Below are 14,544 nucleotides of genomic sequence, written 5' to 3' on the forward strand. Positions count from 1 at the left end.
GCGGGCCATCCCCTCATCCCTAGTCCTTATGACTGGCATCAGCTATTTTTTGTATTTCATATTTTTCTAGGTCTTGAGTGGATGTGAAACGGCTTATCCCCTACAAACTGTGTTAATTGCTAGGGAAGATGTGGGCTTTGCTTTGGCATCCTCAGCTACAGACTCCCTCTAAATCCCTTCTTGGGCTGTACCTCTTGCCTGGTCTTTACATCTCCTCTATCCTGATTTCTCTGAACCACTTGGCTGCAGTTGCTGCTCCTGCGACAGTGGCAGGAATGTGCCAAGCTTGCACAACTGGGACAATGCACATTGGCACAATGCACATGTCCCAGCCCATGCTGCACTCAGGGATACCACAGCCCAAGTTAATCACACTACAGCAGTGGCTATGACAGCAGGGAGTTAATAGAGATGTCACTGAGCCCAGATGCGGTATCCAGCTGCACAACAGGAAGAAATGCCAAGTTATAAACCTGATGGCTGAGCTACAGGCTGGAACAAAGCCCTGGGGAAGCACCTGAGACCAGGCAGAGCAGGAACAATAGGGGACATCACAGGACCTGCCTTGGAGTGCCTTCTCTTTGCCCCCATTTGGACATGTGAGACTGAGAGATTGCACTCAGTTATAGCGGTGCAAATGCCCTCACTCTCCTGCAGCCTTTTGCCAACCACCAGTGATCCTGCAGGCAGCAGAGCTGCTCCCACTGGAGGGAGCAGATTTAGTGCAGGGTGGCAAGGAAATTCAGAGTCTTCTACCTTGTGTTAAAAGCCACAACCCCAGCTGTTGCCCGATCACCCCCAGAGCCTCCACACCACTCGGCTTCCTGATGCTGTTCACTGCTGCACACTGGCAAGGTCCTGCTGGGTTGGATGGAGCACAGCTACTTTACACCAGAATATGATCTGCTCTCCCTTATAATCTATTTCACAGCTCTAGCTCTTCAAATCACCTGTCTGAAGCCTTTCTAGAGCACAAACTGTTTTCAAGGTCACTGAGCAATGATTTTAACCTGTAGTCAGGGTCAGCATGCCTTGCTTTGCCAAAGACCCATGATGTGTTGAGCTCCTGCCACAAAAGGCAGCTGTGAAAGGAGAGCTCAAAATCTCTTCAGATTGGACCTGGCATAGATCTAGGTCCAATTCATTCCCATCTTCCCAGACCACACTTTCTGATATTATTACATATCATTCCCCTCCTATTGCAGGAGGGTGGAAGGTCCTGCTGCAGAACCTACCAGATACAAGTTGTTGCACACCACTAAAGACCCAGTGACAGAGGAAAGCAGTCCTGCTCTTTCCCCATCATGACCTGCACACCTCCTGCAATGGTCAATGGAAAGGCATGACACGGACATCAGCAAAGAGGCTGTATCGCAGTAAAGTCAGCTTTGGCTTAATGAACCGTGGCTGTTTAGACAGTTCAGACAAAGCAGTGACTTGGAAGTAGTCAGGGTGATGAGAAGCAGTCTGTGAGATGCACAGTCTTGTTAGGGCTTTGTGTTTAATCCTTTTTGCCTTCTCTGACTAATGGCAACAACACAAAACCCTGTAGGGCAATGGGATGGGCACAAACTGGGTGATGAGCATTTGCTCAGTGTGTGACTTGTTGGATAAGGCCACACTAACCTGGGGGGAAAAGAGTGGGTTAGCTGGGTCATTGAAACAGCAAAGTGAGCCAATGCAGTGAGCCCAGCCCAGCCCGGAAGTGCAGTGACCAGGCAGCGTGCCAGCTCCAGAGGCTGTTGTGGAAGGTCAGAGCTTACCTATTTGAGGTGCAGGGTACCCGTAGTGCTGCAGTTCATCAGTGTCCTCTCGCTTTCTGTTATCTGTGGACCTCAGCGATTGGCTTCTGGAATTATAGCGTCCATTGGCTATGGCAAGGTAATGGGTCATGTAAATACACCTTGGTTCACTCTGCAAGATCTTTCACTACAAAGGTTACACGCATAAACAACAGCAACCTGCAACATTCGATTGACATGACACCCTGCTTTCCAACCCCAGCACCCCTGGTTACCAGCAGTCCTTGAGGCTTTAGCATCGAGCCAGCCTGCAAGACTTGGACTGGCTCGCAGTTCAGCCCCTTGTTTCTCAGTGAGACTTGGGACCATGCAGAATATGATCCCTTATGTCTGGTCTTCAATCAATTGCAATGATTTTCTAGAGCGTCTGTACTATTTACTGTACTTGTGGAGGATTTAGCCTTTTCAGATGTGCTGACAATGGATCCCACCATCCCTAGCAGTGTTTTGAGATCTATGGTGATGACTGGCAGTATTTTTTGGTGGAAAACTCTGCTTTGCAACAAACATATACTTAGCAATGCTCTGTAGAGTAACCAGAAAATGCTGAGTGGAGCAGGCAGGTGAGGGCAGGTGGAAAGGAAAGAGATAGCTCAAAAGGATGACTCCTTCATAGAATCTACCCTACCACCAGCAACAAGGAAAGATGAAGGTCTGGTATCAACAAAGTCACTTATGTACCAACAGAGCTATGGCTGGGCACCTTTCCAACTCAGGTGAAAGAGCAAAGCTCCTGACCTTAGTGTCCTAACTGAAAATCTCCCACTGAAGACCATGGCGTTGAGATCCGAAGGTAAATAATGCATCCAATGTAAAGTAAAGACGTTTAACTCCTGACTGACAGCTAGTACCCCTGTTTCTTCCAAACCCATGCTTCTGCAATGGGATTGCATTTTCATGCCACTGAATTGGCTAAAGGAGAAACTAAAATTTCCATTCTCCATGGTATTGGGTGCGTTGCAACCCTGACACATGCCCTCCCTAGTAAACAGAGAAACAACCAAGCATAGCAACCAAATCCCGCCCACCAGTACTGCCTGCCTTAAATCAGGAGAGCTCAGCTGATGCCACCAGAGTCACGCAGAACAGCAGAGAGCAGAGCTGAGCCCAAGTAATCTGTGATCTGGCAACCAATTTGTTTCCAAACAGCAAGTACCAGACAGAGGATCTTTTTCCCCAAGGAGGTAAAACAGTCAGACATCTTTTCAAGAAGTGCAAACTGCCAAGAGATGAAATGGTGACAAATTTGATCCCGGAACCCTGAGAAAATTAATAAAGGTTAATGAAGCTTCAGTGTGGTGGCAGGAGTCTTTATTGCCATCCAAAAAGGGAAAGCAGAGGAGGGAGAGGAATGATTCAGAGAGTCCCTGCCAGGAGCCAGACCTTATATTCAGCAGTTTGGTTCATGGAAGAGGCCCATCTAGTTTGTGAAATTATATTATTTCCCATTACTGTTGCCCGAAAGCAGAACTTAAGGAACCTAGGAGCTGGTCACGCCAACTCCTCCAAACCTTCCCAGCACCAACTGGTTGCAGGCTGCTGGCTGGAGGGTATGGGATGGGGCAGTGACCAGGCTGCCATCCTCAAAGGAAAGGCACCGATAGCCGGACATCAGGACTACAAACATCCTGATCTTTGCATACACCTTGTTTTTGTCTGGCTCTTTACTGGAATAGAAAGGGCCCAAATCCTATGTTTTTAATATCTGCAAAGTCATGAGACTTTCCTGTGTGAGATTCAAATTTAAAAAAAAATGCCAACCTCTAACTAGCTTTCCAATATCCAGTGTCTTGATTTTGCTTAGGAGAAAAGTTAAGTTAGTCCCATATTTGGGACACATCACAAACCCTGCTCTGTTCCCACCACCCATGGCTGGCTATACCTATGCACTTTCGTCTGCTCTGATTTAAGTCCTACTCATGAAAACATACAAACCACAAGAACACACAAAACCTCCATCTGCAGTAAATCCAATAGGCTTCCAAGAGACTTGTTAAGGCTGGGAGGAGAAACAGGGGCTGGGCAACAAGGGGTAGATGTGGAGCTTGGTTGGCTTTGTCAGCTGCCCAGAGCAAGGAAGGTGACAAGGAAAACCTGGGACTGAATATCCCAGAAGCAGCCAGTGAGCATGGATAGATGGATGGACAGAGAGATAGAGGAGGCAGGACAGAAGGAATTAAAGATAAAAGAGCAAAATAAAAGTTTTAAATGCAAGCCTGGCACCCTGGACCTCCTCTCACAGTTATTTGGGCCCCATGTTACTGACATCTCCTAATGACTGATCCTAGTCTCAAAGGAGCCTCATTGCTCATCCTAATTAAAGGCAATCAGGTCTAGTGGCTGAATGTGTGACCCTTGCAGCTTGTCCCAAGCCTCCCCCAGCAAAGACTGCCTCCAGACCCATTCTGTGGTTGCTCCGCTGCAGCAGGCAGGTTGCCTCCCCTTTGGTAAAGGTGTTGCAGAGAAGCAGGTCTGTCTCCATTTAACACAGAGCATGGCTTAGATTTAACCTGAACAGTTGCCTTGAATATACACAAAAATCAACCATGGTTCTGAACAAAGCAGGGAGAAGCCAGGTCGCCTATGCAGAAAGCAAAGTTGGTGCAAGTGATGCTTTGCTGTGGGTTTTATGCACCAAACTTTATGGGGTGGAGGCCACAGTTTTTCAGATTTCAGCAGCCTGCTTCCCACAATGGGGTCAGTGGAGAGGAGTAATGCCAGGATGAAAGGAAGACCTAGACTTGATTTACATCCCAGCTGTATAAATGCTGTGAGGAGGGCACATTGTTGAAAAACCCATCAACTTGGAGTACCTAGCATGAGGGCTAGAGGAATAACGCCCTGGGAGGGAACACAGAGCCGTTTCAATTGTAAGTGAAGGCAAGCACGTGAGATTTTGGAAGAACATAGCTCAAATGTGGATGGGGAGGATGATCTTGCAATGCTGGCAGTAGTGATAAGAGGAAGTAGGTGACCAACACTTCTAATTTAAAAACCCCATTGAAATGGGGTAAATGTATCTCAGTGCAGTAAAACTGAAGGAGAAGTTGTTAACTATGGAGTTTCTGGGGCATCTAGCAGCTGCTAAAGGAGTAAAACTGAGAAGGGCAGAATCACTAACAACCCCTAAAAATCAAGATCTCAGCAGATGTAGAAGAGGGTCATTTTGGAGGCCACTGGATATATGGCAATGGCACCAGTTAAGGCAATGGCCCAAAGCATTTTGGTTTGAACGTCTGAGACTTGTGAAAATGTCACTGAGATGCATGACTCCCAGATATGAAATGTCCGAACTACCATTAAAAGAGGGGGGACTGGGTGAAGTCTTTGCAAGCAGCAGCAGCAGCAGGTACCTACAGGACAAGGCACTCTTACAGCTTGCAATGAATTCTAGCCTGGCCTGCGGGGAATGAAGATGCTCTCACACATGCACAGGATATTTCAGCTTGGTGATTGTACCAAAAAGGCTATTTTTAATGAAAATCAGGGGTGGCAGAGAATGAAGCTGAGGCTCAGTCTTTTAAATGTCATGTGAAACGTGTTTCTTCACACCACTAACAGTTACACAGATGAAGGGCTAGATCCTGAACCTACTTGGTGCTAGAAATCCAGCATGGATCGATGGGACTGCACTGGTGTTACACTTCTGCACCTGAAGGCAGGATGCGGCCGCCCCTTTCCCAGCCTAGGGGAGTCGTATCTGCCCAATCTGCATATTCATAAATGTCAAACATGGTTTTGCATTGCCTCTGCCAGATGGGATGGCAAGATTTCAGCTGGCTCCTCTGCTGATTTTCATTCCCCAGGAATAAACGCAGGCTGCCTACATCTCTGATTGTTCTTGCATTTCTCCAGCAGTGCCAAATTCCAGTGCCAGGGTCAGGCCCGTGACATCCCTCCTCTAGTCTGGGTGTTGTCCTGCCATGTTGCCCATCCAGCCTCTCCACCAGGACCCTCAGCTTGCCAGGTTGTAAGCAACCGCAGCTTTTAGCACCATGCAGCCAAGAGGGGCCACCGGAGTGCAGCGGGCGTCCCCTTCCATCCAAAGGGGGTGGACCTGGAAAGCTCCTCTGCAAGCACTTGCCGCCACACTTGGGTTGGCTTTTTTTCCTCCCTCTATAAAACAGCAGCTCCTGGCCAAATCCAACAGATGGAGGAAATCTCCCCTGTCTGTGCCGGAGAGGAAGATATCACTGGGTCCTTTGCCTCTAGCAAGGAAAAATCAGAGTTACAACAAACACTGAATGTTGTCCTTCAGATTATGTCTCTTGAGCTGAACAGCTGCCATGAGAAAAGGGTCTGTATAAGCCAAGCTGCTATTGGCAGAAAAAGTTTCCTTTCCAGTTTGGGATGAGCCTTTCATTACAGTTTTTCTGCTGTGTTTTACAGCTTTGGGTTTTGCCCATGGAGATAACTTACCTGGCTCACTTGCCGTTGGGCTTGGGTATATATCTCTGGGGAAATTTAGCCAGATGAAGATCATCAAGCAAGAGACTCCATTACATGAAACAGCAGAGACGGTGGCCCAAGAGAGTGGAAAACATACAAGTGAAACCTGTGGAGTCATTCAGCCATCCCTGTGCAATGATTTCAAACACCGCTATGGCTTCCAGGCAACGTGTTCAGACTCAGCCCTGGGAGCCATGGGGCTACACCTATATTATGGTGACCATGCTGCCAGAAGTCACACCTCTTGGAAAGGCTGAGAACTATCATTCCCACCGCTGCATATTTAGGCCTGCTAAAGGTCCACCTGGGGCAGCTCTGGAAGAGGAAGGATGGCAGGACCTGGAGAAGGTCCACCTCGGGGAGGAGCTGCATGACAAAAAGGGTTAGAGCCCTCTAGTGCATTTGCCATGGCCAGGCAAAATAAAACAACCCTCACAGATCCTCTGCAAAAGTTCTTTTCAGCAGCTCCAGGGAGCTGAGTGGCAGCACCCAAAGTTGTTCCCACTGAGAACCTGCCCCAGGTGCAGTAACAGACTAAGACCTCTTCCTGCTGCTGGAGATCCAAATAAACGGCTAAAACACTCTTGCTAATCACCCATCAGCTTATGAGACACTTTGGCAGAAGCAAGGAAGGAGAAGCTGAAGAAAAGAGATGGGTTTACCCTTGTTTTGAAGGTGGTGGTGATTTCTGTCTTATTCTAACCTAACTTGCTTGGCCAGCAACTGGTTTTACTTTTTCAGTGGTGGTATTAGTTTCCTTGGACAAGTGTCAATTCACCCCCACAGCAAAGAGCAAAATATCAGAACACTCATCCCTGTTTTGTTTTGCTGTTTTATCAGGATTATAGATGGTCCTTTGGTCAAGGAAAAGAGGGGTTTTTTCTGTTTGTTTTCTACTAGAAAATTAAGGTGTCAGCTACTCCATAGTACCTGGAGAGCTAGTCAGGTATTATTACAAGCTATCGAAATGCTACACAATTCAGGATAAATATGTTGTTTTGTCCAGTTCTTCTTTTTTTTAAAAAAAAATTAAAAAACAAATTAGAATCTATTTAACTGCAATGTATAATGAACCATTAGGAAAGTAACAGTTCAAGTAGAAGAATGAACATCCTACTCATTCCTAACAAATCTATGAGCAAAAGTCAATATGACAATAACAGTGACACATTTAAAACAGGATTTCTATTCTACTTTTAAATCCTCTCAGGTTTTGGTACGGATCACAGTAAAGAGAAGGAAAGGATATGTGCAAAAAAATTAAAAGCCCTTCCTGGGTCAAAAGCACACCTCTCTTCGGCATGGCTGCAAAGGCAACAAGAGACGGATTCACTGAGGAGCGAGTTCAGAGCCAAATGCACAGCTTTGGTAGATATGAAGAGACACAGGTTTATCTTGAGGTAGGACACAGACCTCAAGATGTGTATGGGCAAGTCTTTTTGAAAGATTAGTTGTTCACATCTTCCCTCAGATGCTTTCCAGCTTGCCAGTGTGAAAGCATCACAACGAGGCTCAGCAGTTTGTCTGCAAAGAGGCCCTTGGGAAAATTAATCAGAATTAACTTATTTATTTCAAAGGGAGAAATCAATTTGTGCTGTCCCACTCTGCGGGCGTGCTCTCTTTCTAAACGAGGGCCTTCCACTTAGCTCAAGATCCTTTCTCCCCAAATAAGCTCAACTGAACTAACTGCACTGCAGTTTGGAGCAGGAGTTGACTGGATATGTAATGGAAAGAGGACAGCAAGACAAGTGAAATCATTTATTGAATCATAACCCCCCGGCGTACAATCAGGTTTTTCTCCACTTAGGATCAGCTTTGCTGAATGTTGTATTCTGGAAAAGACGAGTGAGTAAATAGTGAGTAAATAGTGATTCATCCTTCACTGTTGTGCTCCACGCAATAAGCAGAGCTGGAAACCCAACCCAGACATCCAGGCTCCATGGTTGTCTACCATCCCACTTCTTCATCCCTCCTTGTCACAGCAACCCAAGGAGATCTATCATGAAGAAGAGCAAAGTTTTGCCCCTGGGAAAACAAGGGATCATGTTTCCCTGCATCAAGGGAAGATGTTATGCCCCTTGTTCAATGCTGGTGAGGCTGGACCTGGAAACTAGTGTCCAGTTCACCCAGTGCAAGAGGGATGTGAAGGAATCAAACAGGTCCCATGGAGGGCTTTGATGATGGTTAGGGACGGGGACAAACTTCCTGCAAAGAGGACGGGGAGCTGTGTCCCTCTGCCTTGTTTGTCCAGCACAGGAGGGGCGCTCTAAGGATTTTTTTTTGCCCGTTGCCCCATGTGCCTCCATGTTCAAAGAATGGCCACACCTACAGAGCCCCCTCTACTCACCCACAATGCCATCTCCACCTTCTCTTTCACAGCATTGTCCACCAAGACTGGCATGGCCCTTCCACCAGCTCCATTCAGGCACACTCAAGTTCCACAACTGGACCTCCTTTCAGGTCCAGCTTCCAGGTCCTTGTACTCTTACCCTCACTGCCCTACACCACAGCTGCGTTACGACTACAAAGTCACCAGCAAGCGTGGGGGACTTAGATTAAATATCCCTAGTGTAGGCGAACCTCAGAGGGAAATTAACAACTGTGAGTCAAGGAGATGAAATTCAATATACTAGAAGGTTTCATTTAAAAAAAAAAAAAGAAAAAAAAGAAAAAAAGCCTAATTGCAGCATGATTTAAATTTATGGAAGTGGTAAAAAATGCATGAAATCATTTTAGCCCTTATTAGAGGAATATATTTATGTCCCTCTATTTGAGCTTCCCCTTTATCAGGAGATACTTCCCTGCCTTTGAAGACAGTTGAACTTTCCCTGGTTATTTGACTAGTCGGAAGAGTTATTCAAACATTCTCTACTATGAATTTGAAATAAAAAGAAGGGAATAATTATAACCAGCCATTCTCTTGCATTTGCTGAGCTGAGCTTCTTCTGCTGTTGTTTTTTTCTCTTCATCCCCCTCTAATGGAAAAGAAGAACTGGAGATGAAAGTGCCTGAGGTTCACCAGCTCAACCCATCAATATCTGACTGCTGACTGGAGTGACAATCTGTCCCCTCCTCTCTGGAGAAGAGGACCTGGAAAGGGGCTGCATTACAGGAGGAGAGCGGAGCATCTGCCAAAGACTTTGCCTTGCTCAAGCCCTGCATTTTGTCTGTCTAATGGCCGGATCTTTCTCCATGTCTTAGCACTGTAGGCTTCATTTTGTAAAAGGGACAGCAACACTGCTCTTGACTGGGAAGGTGAACTAAGCCAAAAAGAAGCAAGATTATCATCTCTCTTACCTGCATGCTTTATTTATTTGGGTGAGAGAGTCCAACAGTCAAAGAAATGCCTTTAAGGGTGTATATTTTGCCATCAGTGGCAGATTTATTACCAGCATATGAATACCTGATGTAAGCCTGTTTATAAATTCTTATAGATTAACTCCTATTCTTTGGGTAAAGGTCTGGATCTGCAGGTGTATGTGTTGGAAGACCTGTGTCACCATGTGTGTGTGTGCATGCATGACCGCGAGACAGGCAGGGAAGGACAGGGCCATGCACAGCCAAAGTCACATGCTCCCCTGGGCTTGCTGCTCTGACCTTGCTCTGACTTTGCTCTGACTGAGCTCTTGACCACTCGGCCCTTCGGCAGTTTCTCTGTGCCTCTAGAGCACCCTTCATTATTTATGGCGATGAGGCCAAACTCCTCCTGGGAAGAGCGACCCGCCCACACGCGTGCAAGGGAACATGCCTCCACTTACTATTGCATGCCTTCCTATTGCACAGCCGTCCTTCCTCCAGGACTCCCTCGCAGACAAGACCTTCGTTGGGAAGGGGCTTGCAGGTGCGCATGCGGGTCTGCAGGCCTCCCCCGCAGTCCTTGGTGCAGTCGCCCCAAGTCGACCACGGGTTCCAACCACCTGGGCAAAATCCAGAAAAGCCCCGTCAGCTTTGGTGAGAGCCCAGCACCCAGGAAGCCAAGGCAACACTGGCCTGGGAGACCCTACAATGTACCCACTGCCAAGTCCCAAATGTGGGATGTCTTTGGATGTGGTAGGACTAGACACCACACAGTAGCCCAGAAAGTCAAGAGATAGGAGAGGAAGGGAGAAGCATTGCCTTTTCCTTGACTTCTCTTCAACTATTCCCTGTCTCTAAAGAGGGACTTTGCCTTCCTGGAAGCCCTGCCCCATTTTTAACTAGTCCAGTTCTTCCTGTGCTTGATGTGGCAAAGAGGTCCCCTCCTCTGAGAAGACCCTGTGCCCATTTTGTGGCCTGTTTGTTCCTAACCCCAAAAGGCACTTGCAAGAAACACCTCAAGATAGACACCCGGCATTGGTGAAGTTGCCTCTCCTCCCTCTTCCCATACACAAACACATGTGCCTATGTGCAGGCAGCACAAGGGAGCTTGGAAGGGGTAGTGGTCCTACCACCCATTCAACCCACTAAAGGACACTCTTTTTCCCTGCACTGCAGATACCATCAGCCGCAGAAAGGCATCGTTCTCAAGGACAGCTTTACAGGGGGAATGATATTCCCCTCCAGCAACCTTGTAGCACCCACAGGGAGCAATCTGTGAGCACCATGAGATGAAGGTGCTTTTTTGGTTTCCCTTCCCACCCATACTCAGTGCTGGTGTCGGTAACATGCAGCTTTTCCCCTTGTACCACCAGCTACAGCCCTGCAAGCTGATGGAGCCAGCAAGCCCCTTGCTGCAGGGATGATCCTGCCACTTGCAGAAGGGAAATGCTGAGCCTCTGCAGCCTTCTCCACCCTGCGTCTTTCCAGCTTGCTGCCAAGAACAACTTGCCCTGGTGGGATGTCCATAAACGTTGATGGCAGGATGGACCATGAAGACCGTCTGAATCTGGCTTGCCTCCCACAGTCCAAAGCCTTACAGCAGGGCACCAGCGGGGAGCCCAGCAAGGCTGGGGTTTGTGTTGTAAAAAGACAGCAGGGGATCATCCAGGCCCTTCAAGTGATGGATAAGCTGTCATATCCCTCAGTGGCCAGTTCACTCCTCCTTGGTCATATGCAGCAAGCTAAAATCTGCTCTGTAATAGGCCTCTGCTTCTAACAGCTGGTGACTGCTTCCGCTCCATCATTTGCCCACCTCATGGGGAGGAGCAGAGGTGGCCCTTCGTCCCAGAGGTGGCCACTCTCAGATGGCTGCTTTTCCTGCTGTGCATTCTCTCGTTACCCACAGCTACCCTTGAAGATGCTTCAGGTCCGAGAAACTCAGCTGTGCCATGCTTAGGCACAGATAATGAGCTAAAGATGTAGTTTGTTGAAGAGAGGAAACATTGGGAGAAAGAAAAATTCTGCTTTTCAAAATAAAAATGAAATAAAGCCCCATTGCTTTTTCTCACCAACAGTCAGAGATTTCAGAGATGCAAGTGATCCATTTCAGCTGATCCCAGCCTCCCTGTATTGCTATTTATGAGGCAATGGAGATCACATCTGTCCTCTGAGCTGTGGGCTCCACTGCTCCCTACACACCCTAAGCAGGACACCAGCCCTGTCTGGAGAAATGAGGGTCCTCAACAGCCCAGCTAGGTGCCAGATCAGAATACAGGGATGTTACCAGCACCCCTTTGCACAGAGATGGGCAGATACTCATCCACCTGCACAGCATAAAGCCATGAGTTCATACTCTACTACCACCAGCCCACCTGTGCTCTAACTTTTGCTCCCAAGACAGAGTGAAAATAAACACATTCTCAGCAACTTTCACACTGCTAAATGCAGTGGAAGCTGCTTAGATATTTAATAATGAGAATGACATGGGGAAAATAGAGCAGGATGGAAATGCAGGCTAGTGAACCTGCCAGCAAGGTGCTCAGAGATCCTGGCAACAGTGTGGAGGATGGAGTTGTTATTGGCACACAATAAATATTTGACCTTGAAGAAGACTGTTTTTCCCTTGAAAGTCACTTTCTCTACTGTTTCCTTTTTTAAACAGCACAGGGAAACAGGCTCATCTCTCCCGTTGCCTGATGGGAGACAGATTGTGTTTCAGTTGTAAGAGAGGCCATTGGCATAATGGCAGGTATCCTGATGCCTTGCTTGAGCTGATCGATAGGGTATCCATAACCAGACACATTTAGGAGCTAATCAACTCTTTGTTTGCCCTTTTAAGGATGTCTGTCTTTATTCTTACTCCCTTGCAGATTAGGAGTGGGGCTGGGGAAGGGAGAAAGCTGCTCCACACAAGCCTTGGCTAGGCTTGTGATTTAGTTGCTTGGGATGCTTTTTGAGTCAAAATACATAATTGCTCCAGTGTATTAAAAGGCTATTTTATATTGTGTTTGTAAGCAAAATACAGACTGGCTACCCAGACTGATTGCCTGTCATGGTGTCCCTGGTTTGATGATGGGTTTTTCAAACAGGTCTGCATTTCAGGATATAACCTATTATGATGACATTAACACCTTAAAAATATATAGAAATAGATGCTGCCTGGTCTCACTGCAGGAAAGAGTGGGGGACAGTGTAGGTTCCAGTCTTTGACTTCTTACTCTGCTTATCCCTAGCAAGAGGAGAACCAGTCAAAATAAGATTAAAACCATTGTGATCTCAAACCCTTAACTGGAATGAGATCTCTTTATGAGGTTGAGCACAGATAACTTCCTTCCTCACCTTATTCCTCAGTTTCCAACCCATTTGTGAGTACTAAAGAGAAGCTGGAGAAGTACCACAGCACTTATTAAATCAACACAGGCATTTATAGCCAAGACAAAGGTATTCCCCACTTTATGGAGTAGTACTTTTTTATCATCAGGTTGTCCCATGGTCCTGACAAATGAAATACTGCATGTTATTTATCCTGTTTATTGGCTGTCAGATAAACCTTTTGAAATCTCCCTTCTTTTTCTGCGTCTAGTCATTCACTGTTTCAAGTGATTTGTCTTTTTTAGTGGTGCTGTAAACAAGTGGTTAAGGGCCTATTATATGAAGTTATACCTATCTCATCTTTGAGGGGAAAAAAAATGCTGTGCCATGAGTAAAACACTTGGCTTTCCTGCCTACTACTTGAAAGCCTCTGGCTGGTGGAAAGGGGTGGCTGGGTAACAAGTGAATGAGCTACCATGGCTGTGGAGCAGCTGAACTGTGGCAGCACACAGATGCTTTTATCCCAGTGCAGATGCTGGAGAAGAGACACGAGAAGAGACACGAGTTGTCATTGCAGTGGCTGCACACATGCCCCACTCAGTTCATCAGGAATGACTTGTTGAGCTGCAACAACCCTCATGGACTCCCCATCTTCTAGGAAATGTTCATTCCCACCTGTCTGCTGCACAATTCCCTGCTCTGCCCCTTCTTACATTTCAAGCGTGGGGTTGAAGGAGACCTTTCTGATGGTGTGAAGCAAGTAACGCATGCGAAATACAATGCAAAGTCCCACTGAAGTTAATGGGACCCTTTGCAGATAGTCCCTTTTGCCCCTGGAGTCCCGTTTCATCAGCTCTCAACAAACTGCTGCGCCTCACTGATTGATGTGGGTTAAGCTGCCATCTGTCCTTAATCCAGAAATAATGAGCCTGCTGCAACTGCTTTATGAAGGATTTTGCTTTCCAAAGGCACTGACTCCTGTGAAGGTCTGTGCTGGTTTTGGCTGGGGTAGAGTTAATTTTCTTCACAGCAGCTAGTATGGGGCTATGTTTTGGATTTGTACTGAAAACAGTATTGATAATACAGGGATATTTTCATTATTGCTGAGCAGTGCTTACAAAGAGTCAAGGCCTTTTCTGCTTCTCACACCACCCCACCAGCGAGTAGGCTGGGGGTGCACAAGAAACTGGGAGGGGACACAGCTGGGACAGCTGGGACAGCTGACCCCAACTGACCAAAGGGATATTCCACACCATGTGACGTCATGCTCAGCATATAAATCTGAGGGAAGAAGAAGGAAGGGGGGAACGTTCAGAGTGTCTTGTCTTCCCAAGAAACGGTTATGCGTGATGGAGCCCTGCTTTCCTGGAGATGGCTGCAGACCTGCCTGCGGATGGGAAGGAGTGAATGAATGCCTTGTTTTGCCTTGTTTATGTGCGCAGCTTTTGCTTTACCTATCAAACTTTCTTTATCTCAACCCATGAGTTTTCTCATGTTTACCCTTCTGATTCTCTCCCCCACTGCACAGAGGAGGAGTTAGCAAGTGGCTGTGTGGTGCTTAGTTGCCGACTGGGGTTAAACTATGACAAGGTCACACACCCAACTTGTTCCCACTTAGCAAAGTTTTGCTTGGCTACAGCCTTGCAGAACTGCAGACCTTTCTCACTTTGCTCTTTGGTCCTTT

General features: G+C 47.0%; 1 protein-coding gene across 3 annotated transcripts in view; it reads right to left on the reverse strand.

Annotated features, from left to right (window-relative positions):
- The window catches only part of ADGRB1 (adhesion G protein-coupled receptor B1), a 281,739-nt gene that overhangs the window by 148,473 nt on the left and 118,722 nt on the right, over positions 1-14,544 (reverse strand). For all 3 annotated transcript variants that reach the window (XM_087739596.1, XM_087739512.1, XM_087739670.1), the window contains exons 3-4: positions 10,010-10,168; positions 1,764-1,871 (exon numbers count right to left, since the gene is read on the reverse strand). In XM_087739596.1, coding sequence (XP_087595722.1) covers positions 1,764-1,871; positions 10,010-10,168 — 267 coding nt within the window. The remainder of the gene's footprint in view (positions 1-1,763; positions 1,872-10,009; positions 10,169-14,544) is intronic.

The sequence above is a fragment of the Nipponia nippon genome, unplaced genomic scaffold (genome assembly GCF_047370975.1).
Source record: "Nipponia nippon isolate SJK-2023a ecotype South Korea unplaced genomic scaffold, ASM4737097v1 scaffold_1, whole genome shotgun sequence".
Taxonomy (NCBI): domain Eukaryota; kingdom Metazoa; phylum Chordata; class Aves; order Pelecaniformes; family Threskiornithidae; genus Nipponia; species Nipponia nippon.